This window comes from Pelophylax lessonae (genome assembly GCF_965119305.1).
Source record: "Pelophylax lessonae genome assembly, chromosome: 10".
In the NCBI taxonomy this organism is placed as follows: Eukaryota; Metazoa; Chordata; class Amphibia; order Anura; family Ranidae; genus Pelophylax; species Pelophylax lessonae.
In genome coordinates, this window is record NC_138777.1 from 96,610,206 (window position 1) to 96,624,578 (window position 14,373).

The 14,373-nt window shown below is 45.3% G+C and overlaps 1 protein-coding gene across 1 annotated transcript in view; it reads left to right on the forward strand.

The window, feature by feature from the left end:
* CAPN1 (calpain 1) overlaps positions 1–14,373 on the forward strand; it is a 145,251-nt gene that overhangs the window by 103,707 nt on the left and 27,171 nt on the right. The window contains exons 14-16 of the mRNA XM_082271169.1: positions 1,557–1,596; positions 3,163–3,228; positions 13,709–13,766. Of these exons, the coding sequence (XP_082127295.1) occupies positions 1,557–1,596; positions 3,163–3,228; positions 13,709–13,766 (164 nt within the window). The remainder of the gene's footprint in view (positions 1–1,556; positions 1,597–3,162; positions 3,229–13,708; positions 13,767–14,373) is intronic.

Genomic DNA, 14,373 nt, shown 5'->3' on the forward strand with positions numbered 1-14,373 from the left:
TTCAAAAATATATACATTAACAATTCATCCCATAGTACAATATAATTTTAACATTTATTATTACTACTCTTTGCTGTTTGTTTAATATATATTCCTTCATTATTTTCTTTTTTAATCCCCCTCATACCCTCCTCCCCCCTCCCTCCCTAACCACCCCTCCCACAAAAAAAAAAAAAAAAAAAAAAGCACCACATGTAATCCGCTACCAGTAATATGTGGGGCCCGTTGTCTCCTGTCTAAATTTTCTTCCCCTTCTCCCATTCTAAATTGTTTCCCTTCCTCAGAGACAATAAAATGATTCCATAATTCCTATGTTTTTTTATATTTCCTCTGTCTATTTTGGGATGAAGCAATTAACTCTTCCATTCTTCTAATATCCTCCACTCTTCGTATCCATTCTACCAGCGAGGGGGGTTGTGTTTTTTTTCAGTTGCCTGGGATACATGCCTTAGCCGCATTTATCAAGTAGGGGATGATAGAACTTTCATATCTCCCCATAGGCATGTCTGTCACCTGCAGCAAGAAAAAAAACAGGTTTTCTTCTATTTTATATTCCGTGAATCTCTGAATGATAGTCTTCATTCCCGCCCAAAATGGTTTTATGTCTACACAGGTCCAGAGAATATGGTACAGTGTACTCTTTTGTACATCTCCAACATAGATCTGATTCCCTTGGGAACCACCTGTGTATTTTCTTAGGTGTAATATACCATCTCGTTATAAGCTTGTAATTCAGCTCTTGAATTTTGACACAGCTGGATGGTTTAAAAGTAAATCTTAATATCCTTTGAATCTGTTCACTTGTCAGATTGCATCCCAGGTCCCTACCCCATTTTTCCAGCCATGGTAATTCCGGCTGTTCTTCCGGATTCGTCAGTAGCCCATAAGCAATTGATAATGTATGTAGGAGAGTCCCTGGCTTCACACAATATTGTTCAAATCTCGTTAATGCTTTACAAAAACTTTCTGGTTTTGATATGGAGGCCAGATAATGATGTATTTGGATTGCTTGCCAAAAGGGCATATTATATACTCCCGATCTCTCAATCAATTGGTTAATTGAGGGCCATTTTTTTTGTATCAAAAAAGACGAGGCCTGTTCATAATTCCTCTCCCTCAATACAGCGAATTGTCTCTTATCTAGGCCTATAAAAGTATTTTTATATCTGCAGTTATTAATAAAATACTTGGAAATCTTGACATGAAGGGCTTTGTTCTAGATCTGCCTATTAGCAGGTGACAACTGTCTCCCCCATTGTGCTCCTGTGTTGTCACCCTGCGACTTGCACTCCTGTTTGGCACTGCAAGCAGAGTCATGGTCCATAGTTGTCACTTTTAGAAACCAGTCCAGAGAAATGATGTGCAGCTGATGCCAGAGCAAGTGCATGTAGATGGGAAGTGGCTGCAAGAGGCCTGAGGAAATCAGGAGTACTGAGATGTAAAAATAAAAATTAAAACCATATTGAATTGATGTGTTTTCAAAGTGTTCCTTTAATTTTTTCAAGCAGTGTAGTTATCATGAAGCAGAAAGATTATGATTTTTTTTTTTATTTCAGTGAAATGGATGATCCAATATCTGCTGAACTACCTGCTGAGGTCAGTAGCCAAACAGAAATTGGCACATTACTGTATAGCCTGTTTTGCTTTATACACAAATTTATTTAGTAATAGTGTCCTTTTTTTGTGTGTCTGCATCACGTGAGTGTTAATGTAAAATGTAGTTTAGAAGAATTTTTGTGTAGATCTCCTCCAGTTCTAATAAGCTGCTACTCAAAATAATCACTAAATAGTAAACTTGAATAAAAAATTGTTCACTTTTGCATTGTGCATTGCACAGGAATGCGCTGTATGTTCCTGTGCGATTCTCATGGGATCTGGGAGCAGTTTTTTTTCAGCCCATCAATTTGAATAGGCTAAAATCACGCCATAACGCACCAAAAGTAGTGCATGCACTTTTCAAACAAAACGCACAGCAACCAGATAGCATGGTACCACTGTACCATGTGATCTGGTTCAGGCAAATGCATTGCATTTGCAATCTGCATTTCGGGTGTCGTAAAGGTAACACTGACACCCGCTGCAGAATGCAAGTGTTGTACGTTTTGAACGCGGTGCAATAAACGTGCACGCAACGCCGTATTCCTGCATCGCATTCTGGTGTGAAACTGGCCCTTAGGTCATTGCAGATGACAAGGGGACACTCCTTGCGTCTGGAGGAAAAGGGATGTTTCCACTACCTACAGAGAAACCTCTTCACAGTAAGGGTACTTGCACGTGGTACTGATGTCTGAACATCAGATATTCCTGGCAAAAAAGAATGCTGGGATAGACTGCATTGCACTTTCACGTATTTACATGTATGCCTACACACACATAAAAATTCTTCTAGCTCTTTTAATCAAGAAAGTGTGGCGTATGCGCATGTAAAAATATAAACCAGCAACACCAATTTTTTTTTTTTTCGAAATTGTGGAATTTTTAGGCTTCTGTGTTCTGATGTAGGCTGTTTAAAATAAATAGCTGGATATGTTTCTAAATGCACAGAATAGAACTGGCTATTAATATTCGTAATAACACCAAATATTTTTGATTCAGGGATATCCAATTGCCTTATGGGACCAGGAAGCACCCCATAAGATTATAGGATATGTTTCTCTCTTGGAGCAAATTGAATAATGCTTCATAAGGATTTTTCTCGCCTTCCTCTTAATCAGTTTTGGGGATCGGGCTCTGTGGATGCAAGATCTTGATTTATTTGTTGATTTTTCGATTGGTTGAACTCTATAGACATGTGTCTTTTTTAACCTGCCTATGTAACAATAGGAGAAATTGGACTGCTTTTATTAAATATTTACCATACCTTAAATTGAAAAAGTGGACTGTACAGAGTTGTCATCAAACTCCATTCTGCCAGTTATTTCTATTCTGCTATTTCAACCCTTGTCCAGCAGGTGGTAGGCATTCTACACTATAGATTTTGTAACATTTCTACAAAGTGAATGCCATAGTAGAATTAAACACTTATAGGAAAATTCATGCTATATATTCCTAGTTGTGCCACCATTTTGCCCTTTATCCTGTGCCAAGATCATTTAATGTGTTAAAATGACATATAAAAGCTTCATGCCTTTTTAATACTTTGGCATTTCTATGTAATTCCAGGATTCTGTAACTGAAGCAGACCTTGATGAAGGATTTAAAAAGCTTTTCAGACAACTTGCTGGTGCAGTATGTGTATTATAAGAATTTATATTACTAAGCCTAATGTTTTGTTGGAGTATATACCAATCAGCCATAACATAAACCCTACCTTATATAGAGTAGGTGCTACTTTTGCTGCCAAAACCGTCCTGACCCATCCTGACATGGACACCACTAGACCTCTGAAGGTATGCTATCTGGCACCAAGTCGTCAGTAGCAGATTTTTTAATTTGTGTAAGTTGCGAGGTGGGACCTCCATGGATCTGACCTGTTTTTCCAGCACATCCCACAGATGCTTGATGGATTGAAATCTCGAGAATTTGGAGACCAAGTCAACAACTTGAACTTGTTGTGTTCCTCAAACCATTTTTGAACCATTTTTACAGTGTGACAGGGCGCATTATCCTGCTGCAATAGGCCACTGCCATCAGACCATTTCCATGAAGGGGGTGTATTTGGTTGGCAACAATATTTTGGGTAGGTGGTACGTATCAAAGTAACATCCACGTGATTTCCTAGGGGAACATTGGAAAAAAAAACAACACAATGCCTCTGGTGGCTTGCTTTCTTCCCATACTGCATCCTAGTGCCATCTCTTTCTAGGTAACCAATGCACACACCTGGTCTTCCACATGGTGTAAAAGAAAATGTGATTCATCGGACCAGGCCACATTCTTCCATTGCTCTGTGGTCCAGCTCTGATGCTCACACGCCCATTTTAGGGGCTTTTGTCTGTGGACACGGGTCAGCATGGGCACGATAACTGGTCTGCGGCCATGCAGTCTCATACACAACAAAGTGGGATGCCCATTTTTTCTGCTTTTATAACATCAACTTCAGAAACAACATGCAACCTGTTATATTTTTTGTGGTGCCAGAGCATGGGGTACGGGCTCGTCCTAATACCAATCCAGAGGGCTAGTAAATGTAAATAGGAAAGGATCACTGCTACTCCTGACCAGCCCAGGTAAATAAACAATAGTCATAGCCCCGATGGGCAGAGCAAAATGCATGAGGAGGGTGTATGGTTTGGTGGAGACATGTAGGCTGAGGCTGCTCCTTAAAGATTATTCACCTGAGCTGATCCGGAGAAGCAGCTTTTCTATCCTCTTTTGTTTTAGGAAGAACCATCCTAACATATTTATAACTGTAACTTAGTGGATGTCTGGTCAAGAACTAACTATGCTGAAATGGGCTCCTCCCCACTTCTAACTTCTATACTAACTACCCTGTTAAAGGAAAATGCTTTTACTTACCTATACTTACCTAGAGCAGTCCAGTCATGTGATCAGCTCACAGCGGCTGGCTTCAGATAACAGTAAGGATGGCTGACAATTAATGCCCCACAGTAAGCCTATGGGTGACGGCAACGCCCACTTGTTCCATCTGTTGTTGGCACGCTCTCCTGTCCCCTGGTGCCGGCCTCTGGGGAGATCCAGTGGCATAACTGGAGCACTCTGGGAATAGTTAAGAATATGCATCTTCCTTTACAGGGTAGTTAGTATAGAAGTTAGAAGGTGGGTGAGAGCTATTTTTTGCATAATTTGTTCTAGCCTGGAGTTCGACTTTTATGCATAACTTATAACTAAGGACCAATTCACACTATATGTGGTGACAGACCTTTTACTGCATGGTAAAATGTCTGTCACCGCAGGGACAAACAGGAAACAATTGTTTCCTATGTGTCCCATTCATACTGCAATACAGCCTAGCGCTGCGCTAAAATGCAGACATGCTGCATTTTATTGCAGTGCACTTGTCCAAATTGCACGGCAGTGTCGGGCAGCACAGGGTAATGTGCTGCCTGACATTGCAGTGAATGAAGTGTACATTTTGTATAGTTAAAAGAAAGCTTGTACAAAACCAAAAAAAGAAGCCATGTAATTTATTTCAGGAACTTCTATAGCGCTGTCAATTTACGCAGCGCTTTACATATACATTGTACATTCACATCAGTCCCTGCCCTCAAGGAGCTTACAATCTAAGGTCCCTAACTCGCATACATACACAGCGGGGCCAATTTTTTTTATACAGGATCCAATAAACCTACCAGCATGTCTTTGGAGTGTGGGAGGAAACCCACGCAGGCACAGGGAGAACATGCAAACTCCAGGCAGGTAGTGTCGTGGTTGGGATTGGAACCAGCGACCCTCTTGCTACTAGGTGAAAGTGCTAACCACTACACCACTGTGCCGCCCATGTAATGCACTGAAGTGCGCACCACAATGCCCCCTAAAAACAGCCAGCAATGCAGAGCGGCTGGAGTGGTGAATCACTTCGGCTGCTAAGTGTTGTGCTGTGAATTCATCCTACCTGTATTTTTATAATTGTGCAAATGACAACCTGTGTTCAACGGTGACACAGAAGGCCACGGAAGGTTTGCAAATTTAAACTAAGCTATTAACCAAGAATTTTGGAGTGTCCCATTTAGCTTTTTTTTTTTTAAAGGTATTTTTATTAATAAACATAAAACACAGACAACAGTCCGATATAAACCAGAAAGTACAACCAAGAAGGAAATAATGCATATCCAAAAATCATACAGACAGAAGTACAGGGTAGTAAGGCAAGTAACATCAACCACAGTAGCGCACATATAGCAACCTCAATTGACTGCCCCCACCCCGCCTCTCCCGCACCAACCAGAGACTTCGTAGGATGATATTCAAAAAGTTTTTTTTTTTTTTTTTTTTTTCTCCCCCCCCCCCCCTCCCCCCTTCCCCCCCCCCCTCCCAACAACTTAAAACATATAACCTTCCAAATAGTATAAGGAGAAAGTACAAACCTAACAAAACCCTTCACGGAATGCATTCCTATCACATCAGCAAGTATGCAACCCACCATACGGAAGAAGCACCACCCCCCCCCCAGCCCCGGGCACCCAATAGGTGAGAAGAAAGAAAAAAAAAAAAAAAAAAAACAAAACGTCCCCAAGGCGGAGCAATAAGTTTGACAGACAGTCACATAACATCTCAGAAGTTTAGACCTCTCTGGACCCTAGAACCGAGTCCATCCAGGAGGACCATACCTTAGCAAATTTTTTCTTGGAACCCCTAGCCAGATATGTCAATTTATACATAGGAAGAGCATTGTTGACCAGTTCCACCCAGGCTGCCACCGTAGGCGGAGCGTCCTGTTTCCATCTCAGGGCAATCAATTTCTTGGCATAGAAAAAAAGTATACACAACAGAGTCCTCTGGGACTGCCGAATACCCTCCTCCCCCAGATTGCCAAGTAGACATCTGTCCGGCGCGAGAATATTCGGCAGTGCCAATTTTTCCGCAATAAAGGTACATACCCCCTTCCAGAAGGACTGAATCAGCGGACATGACCAGACCATGTGAAAGAAGTCCCCCCTAACTGCCTGGCAGCGGAAACACAATGGGGAGGCAAGCCTTCCCATCGCAAAGAGACGGCAGGGAGTATAGTAAATTCTATGTAAATAATTCAGTTGAATAACCCTGTCCCCCGCAGCTATCAATCCATGGAACTGGGCGCTGAGCAAATCATCCCAGTCCGCCAGTTCCAATTGAGGTATATCAGCCTGCCACTTTGCCCGAAGGGACCCCATCCTCCCCTCACCCTGGTCAAGAGTCAACCCATATAGTCGAGAGATGAGTTTAGTGTGGTCGGGATTCATCAATTCCTTTTCCAACCGAGTCGGAGCCAGGTGGACCCCCCGAAGACCAAATTGGGCCGCCACTGCGTGTCGAAGTTGCTGATACAGAAACCAGCACGTCAAGGGAATCCCCAGCTCCATCCTCAGCTCAGCAAAGGACTTAAAGGTCTGGTTCACAAACAATTGGTGGGCATATTTTAAGTCAAATCCCGCCCACCTCCTAGAGGAATCCAACTTATGCAAATCTGGCAGTCCCGGGTTAAACCATATAGGAGCATTAGGGGATCTGTTGAAGGAAGAACCCCCCATTCTAGCGTTACAAATATGCACAATTTTGTAGGATAATCTAAGGATAGCGGCACCCTCCTTCGGGTAAGGACCATTCCTATATAGTGAATTAAGGAGTGCCTCATAGGAGCCCATCACCGCTGCCGACGTGGTGACCGCTGCGTTCGGCAGGTCCGGGAAGAACCACGCATGGACATGTGTCAATTGAGCAGCCAAGTAGTAAGCCTGCAGATCAGGAGCCGCCAGACCCCCAGCGTGAGCGGGGAGTTTTAGCGTGCTGAACGAGATCCGCGCCGGCTTCTTACCCCATAGAAAAGAGATCAGTATGGATTCAATGCTTGCAAAGAACCGTTTGGGAAGGTACACCGGTGCCTGCCAAAAGAGATAGAGGAAGCGGGGCAGATAGATCATTTTAAATATATTGATTCTACCCATCAGGTTAAGGGGCAATTTGCTCCAGGTGACCAAGGTTTGTTTCAACCGTTGTATCAGTGGAGTAATATTGTTGTCAACGTACATGCCCACCGGTTGCTGAATGACCACACCCAGGTATCGAAATTTAGTCACTACCTGAAGGCTACGTGGAAGCACTAGGTCAGGCGCCCGATTAGGGTCGAGGGGGAACGCCACCGACTTATCCCAGTTAACCTGGAATCCCGAGAATCGCCCGAAGGATTCTATCACCTCCAGGGCAGCATCCAGGGACTCCCGGGAGTCAGCCAAATAAAGCAGCATGTCATCGGCATATAGAGATGTTTTCTCTTCCAGCTCCCCCACCCTGCAACCACGTATCCTCTCATCACGCCTGAGCAAGTTGGCCAGTGGTTCCAGGGCCAGGGCAAACAGCAGGGGGGACAATGGGCACCCCTGCCTAGTGCCACGGGACACCGGAAATTGTTCAGTAACCCTGTTGTTGACACGCAAGCGCGCCACTGGCGAGTCATAGAGTAATCGCACCCACCTGATAAACTTTGGACCAAATCCCATCCTGCCCAGCACTGCGAATAAATAGGGCCACTCCACCGAGTCAAATGCTTTATGAGCATCTAAGGATAATATCAGTCTGGTGTCCACTCCAGAGGGTGGAGCCTGTAGGTTGATGAAGAGACGACGCAGGTTTATCGCCGTAGAGCGACCTGGAATGAATCCAGTTTGGTCGGAGTGAATAATCTTAGAGACAACGTTATTCACCCTACGGGACAAAACCTTTGCCATAATTTTGACGTCAGCATTGATCAGGGATATAGGCCTATAAGACTCGCAGTACATCGGGTCCTTTCCTGGCTTGGGTATCAACACTATCAGGGCCTCCCGAAGGGACGGTGGGAGCTTCCCAGTCTCAAAAGCTTCAGCATAAACCTTGAGTCCCCGAGTAGGCTCTGTACCACTCAATCGGAAACCCGTCCATCCCCGGTGTCTTATTAGCCGCAAAAGAGGAAATCGCAGCCGCGATCTCCTCAGCAGTAATAGGGCCCTCAAGCGACACACTATCCTCCACCTCAAGCGTCTCCATCGGGATGTCCCGTAGGTAGGAGTCCAGTTCCTCTTGAGAGTAGGCGGCTCTTGAGGAGTACAAGGACTTAAAAAAATCTAGAAAGGCTCCCACTATCTCCGTGCCCTCCGTGCACCGCCGATGCTGGGCATCGTAAACACTGGCAATAGCCGTGACCGGGTGCTCAGAACGAGAGAGATACGCCAGAATCTTACTATTCTTATCGCCATATTCAAACACCCGCTGCTTTTGATAGAGTAATTTTTTCTGAGTCTTTTCTATTAAAATGAGATCCAGCTGCCGAGCACTGTCCCGCCACACAGAATAGTTCTCAGATGAGGGGTTTTTAATATATTCCAATTCAGCCTTAGTCGCCTCCGACTGGAGAGATTCCACCCTCCAGGCCCTATCCTCCCTGAGTTGCTTAATCACCCCGGACACTGAGCCCCGCATGGTAGCCTTGAAGGCATCCCACACCATAGCACCAGAGGCCGTCTCCTGATTGACCAGCCAGAAATGAGCCATCTCCTTCTCAGTGATATTGAAAAAGATTTCCTCGTTGAGCCACTGAGGGCTCAACCTCCACAGTTTGTAACCGATTGAGGAGGAGAGGCCAATTGTAATAAGCAAAGGAGAGTGGTCCGAGACGGCCCTAGGCAAGTAGGAGACGGAAATTAGTCTCGGGAGCAAGTCCGGGGAGACCAAACATATATCCAACCTGGAGAGGGTTTTATAAGAGGCCGAGTAACAGGAATATTCTCTAGCGGTCGGGTTCCTCCACCTCCAGCAGTCCACCAACTGATACTTGTCGACTGAAGCCGCAAGAGAGGAAGAAGCCGACACATCTCCAGGATACCTATCCACCGCAGGGGACATCACTGCATTAAAATCACCCGCAATCAGCAAAGGCCCTTCGGCCACCTGCAACAATTGGGCCATTACCTTGTCCCAGAAGGCTAGTGTAAATGGGGGCGGGATATAAACAGACAAGAAAGTATACACCACATTCTCAATTTGCAATAAAACGATAACATATCGCCCATATATATCGGTAACAACCTGTTTCACCAGGCACCGAAGTGAACGAGTCACCAGGATTGATACCCCCCTGGCGTGTGTGGAAAACATGGAGTGGAAGCCATGCGCCACAAACGCCCGCTTAAGGGCAAGAACCTTAGACCCAGTCAAATGTGTTTCCTGTAAAAATACAATCTGAGGGGTATATTTCTGTAAGTAATTAAAAACCAGGGCCCGTTTCACTTTATCGTTAAGCCCCCTAACGTTCCAGGAGAGCACAGTTAATTTGTCCACAGCCATGGTAAGAAAAAAGAGGACAGTCCCATGCTGATGAGGTCCCCCAGAAACCGGGCAACAGGGGGCAGTGCATCAACCGCCGTAGGAAGCGTCTGTATACAGAAGGTAAGGAGCGCAGGAAGCATCCGTGAAGGGTAGAAACCAGTCCCGAAGAAACAAAAAAGCAAAAAGTCCCCAACCCCCCACCCTGCCCGTAGCCCCAACATGCCCGAGCCTGAACCCCAAACCAAACCAAGTCAGTGGAACTAGTGGAGAACCGAACCTAAGTAACGTTCCTAGAATGCCACCATACAGTCACACCACATAGAAGTTACCATCCGGGAATGGGAATCAGGAGTACACCTCCCACAGGTAAAGAAGAGGAGACGGGCAATAATCCAAGGCACAAAAAAGGGTATCCCCAGCCTTGCGACAGGCTCAGCATCCGGAGAGATATCAGGGAAAAGGATACCCCACTCAGCAAAGTCCTCAGCCCCTGCCCAAGGAGTCCAGCCATTGAGCAGCATCCGCAGGATCCAGGAAGAATTGCGCCTTGCCTCCACACACCACACGTAATTTAGCAGGATACAACATACTGTAAGGTAGCTGCCGCTCCCTGAGACGTTTCTTGACATGCACAAATGCTGCTCTCTGTTTTTGCGTGCCCGCTGAGAAATCCGGAAAGATGGTAATGACAGCATTGTCAAAGCGGAGATCCGGTAGTTCCCTGGCCTTCCTCAGAGCTGCATCTCTATCCCTGTAGTGAAGGATCCTTGCCAGCAAGGGTCGGGGCCTAGCTCCCGGTGCAGGGGCCTTAAAGGGGACCCTATGAGCCCGCTCAACAGCAAATAGTGGGGAGAAGGAATCAGGGCCCAGCGCCTGTTTCAGCCAGGATTCTACAAAGGCCTCAGGATTTCTGCCTTCAGCTCCCTCCGGGAAGCCCAGGAATCGCAGATTATTGCGCCGCAGGCGGTCCTCCATGTCCCCCAACTTAGCCGCCTGGGCCTTCTGCTCCGCCTGTATGCCTCTAAGTGCTGCAGGGAGAGGGAATACATCGTCCTCTACGGAGCTTATACGTTGTTCTGCAGTGGTGACCCTCTGCCTGAGCTTGTGGACATCGTCTTTAAGGAGGGAGAAGTCCACCCTAAGAGCATCAATCTGGGATGTAAGGGAGGTCTGACACATTTTTATGGCATCCATTATTTGCGACAGGGTGGGTTCAGGTACCTGGGATATGCGTGGTCCCACAGGTTCTGCAGCGGTATGGGCACTCGGTGACAGTGCAGGCCATTCAGGACTGTCTCCCATCCAGGATGCGTGAGCAGCTGCAGCGGAGGCCCCGGCAGCGTGAGAGGATCGGGCGCCATCTTGGACCTGTGCCGAGGGATCCGGATCGCGATCCTCCGGGGACACCGGCCTGTCCCTGCCGTACTTCACCATATCTGTCGGATGCAGGAGTGATCAGGGAGCCGAGGGAGGTAAGTAGACAGCGAAATAGAGCCCGGATGGCAAAGGATTAGATACAGGAGAATCGATCGGCAGCGGAGCTAGGAGAAGAAGCTCCTCACATCCCGGAAGTCAGCCACGCCCCCCCGTCCCATTTAGCTTTTAAGATGACAATTGTTTAATAGAGTAAGGTTCCACCATTGTCAAGCCCCTTTATAAGCATGCTGAAGACTCAAATAGTCTCTGTCAAAGAAAGAGACTGGGATGTGAAGGAAAAACACTGCTTTATTCTATAACAGGTTATAATGGAAGCATATAGCTGGTAAGAAGTAATCCTTGTTAAGATGGTAAGCTGATCTTCAGTACTGAGAATCCGGCACCAGGTCCTTTTTGGAGTCAGGCTTTCAAAGGTGAAAACAAATAGAACAGCAAATGGACCCTTCCACCTTAAAGTGGTTATAAAGTCAAAAGGTTTTTTATCTTAAAGCCCCCTAATACTTACCTGAGCCCATCTCGCTCCAGCGATGTTGCAGTAGTGTCTTGGTTGCCTGAGACTCTCCCTCCTCATTTTCAGAAACGGCAGCACGGGCATCATTGGTTCCTGCTGCTGTCAGTCAAATTCAGTGAGCCAATAAGGAGAGAAGGGGGTGGGGCTGGGCCAGGGCTTTGTGTCTGAATAGACACAGGGAGCTGCGGCTCAGCTTGGGTGCCCCCATAGCAAGCTGATTGCTGTGGTGGCACTCAACAGGAGGGAGGTGCCAGGAGCACTGAAGAGGGACCCGAGAAGAGGAGGATCTGTGCAAACACACAGTGTGCTTGTATTTCATAGTCTGTCCAGCCTGATGCAAGACGCAGGCTGTGTTTAAGGGGCAGGCTGTGATTGGGAGGGGGTGTGTGCCAGAAGCAGGCTGTGATTGGGAGGGGGTGTGTGCCAGAAGCCGGCTGTGATTGGGAGGGGGGTGTGGTGGCTGAACAAACTACACAAAATGGCATGCTGTGTGTCTGTCCGGTACCTCTGAATGGCCAGCCAAAGGATGAAAACTGACTACGCAAGAACAGATCAGCTTCTATACTTTGTCTGGTCAATTTAGAAAAAGGAACAAAGGTGACTGGCAAGTTAAATCAGGTACTTCAGATGGAAGAAGTACTTGAAAAAAAGAGAGAATTTATAGCCGCTGCCATTCCTGAAAGCTCCTTTTTTAAATGTTCTGTCATTCTTGTGCTTTTACTTTTGTACTCTCTGAGTTAATGGATCAAGTATAGGGATAAATTGTTCCAACACTTTTCTGACACTCATTTACTTCATGTATGTTCTATACGAAAGCCAGACAGGTGTCTAGCGATCTCAGAAGAGGGCCTGCAATGGCAGCCCATAGTTCTCTCATGGCAGAGACTCTCTAACCTTCCTCTCATCCTCCCCTGTAAATGAAATCCTAATCTTTACATCAAGGATAGGCAAGCATTGAGAAGTAGAGGTCTACCTGAACAACATAGAAAATAGAGGAGATGAAAGATCACCAGGCTGTGGCACTTTTATTTTTGATTATTGAGGTTAAAAAGCAAAAGAAAAATATAATGAAACAAATGTAACTGTAAAAAAAATAAATGTAGCCCACTTTAAAAGTTAGCTTTAGTGGGTAATCTGGCATTCTCTTTCATTTTACATTTTTTTTCATGTTTGTAGAGTGATAATCCCAGGGTTTATGCAGGAGTCTGTCACGAAGACTGAACAACTAGTACTGAAGGCTGACTTGCTGGGTGGAGCAATGGGATCAGGAATATGTAGGGCAGAGTACAGGGGGCAGTAGAATGTAGAGCAGAGTACATGGGTCAGTAGTTTGTAGAGAAGAGTGTGATTCCCCCCCCCCCCCCTATACACAGCAACACAGGGGAACAGAGGTGAGGGGTAGTTACTTGTTCTGGCACAATTTTTCCCATTGGCCCTCCTCTCTTATCCATCCTAGGCATAGTATGTAATGTCACATACAAGCTCCTAGGGTGGAGTCGCGAGGAAGGGCCAGTGGAGATCAGAGCAGGACATGTAGCTATGTCAGTTCCCTGCGCCGCTTCAAACATTGGGTACGAGCACTTCAGCATGATGGGGATGCCATCTACCTGTCACTTGTCCACAATCAATGAATAAACCCCTTCTAATCCATACTTAACCTCTTGTTGTCAGAAATATGTAGCATTTTAGCACATGATCACTGAAAGTGTCAACAAAGTGGCACTAAATTGGTGCTTCTGAAAATCCCTGCCTCATGGTTAAGGGCTCTGTCAGCTGCACCCCTAGTCTGTATAGTCAGCTATGTACAGTATATGTATGTAGTTGTTGCCTCCTATTGACATCTTTGTTCTTCTCACACAGGACATGGAGGTTAGCGTCTTGGAGCTACAGACCATATTAAACAAAATTGTATCCAAACGTAAGTAGAATTTCCACACAAATCTTAGCATTTGGCAAATCAGTATTGCTTTTGAAAAAAAACACCCTGTAGATCCTAAAAAATCACCAGACTGTGTAGTATAGTAATCAGAGCGAGTTTTGGCAACCATGAAGCACTATCATAGCGACCAGTGTTTAAAGGGTATGGAGACATTTTGTTCCTGACATTTTAACCACTTGCTGTCCTTGGCAATTTTTTTATTTTTCAAACATGTTAGATATACAGTGCCTTGAAAAAGTATTCATACCCCTTTAAATTTTCCACATTTTGTTATGTTACAACCAAAAAGGTAAATGTATTTTATTGGGATTTTATGTTATAGACCAACACAAAGTGGCACATAATTGTGAAGTGGAAGGAAAATGATAGTGTTTACCCAAATTTTGTATAAATAAATATTTGAAAAGTGTGACGCACATTTGTATTCAGCCCCCCTGAGTCAATACTTTGCAGAACCACCTTTCACTGCAATTACAAGTGTTTTGGGGTATGTTTCTACCAGCTTTACACATCTAGAGAGTGACATTTTTGCCCATTCTTCTTTGCAAAATAGCTCAAGCTCTGTCAGATTGTATGGAGAGCGTCT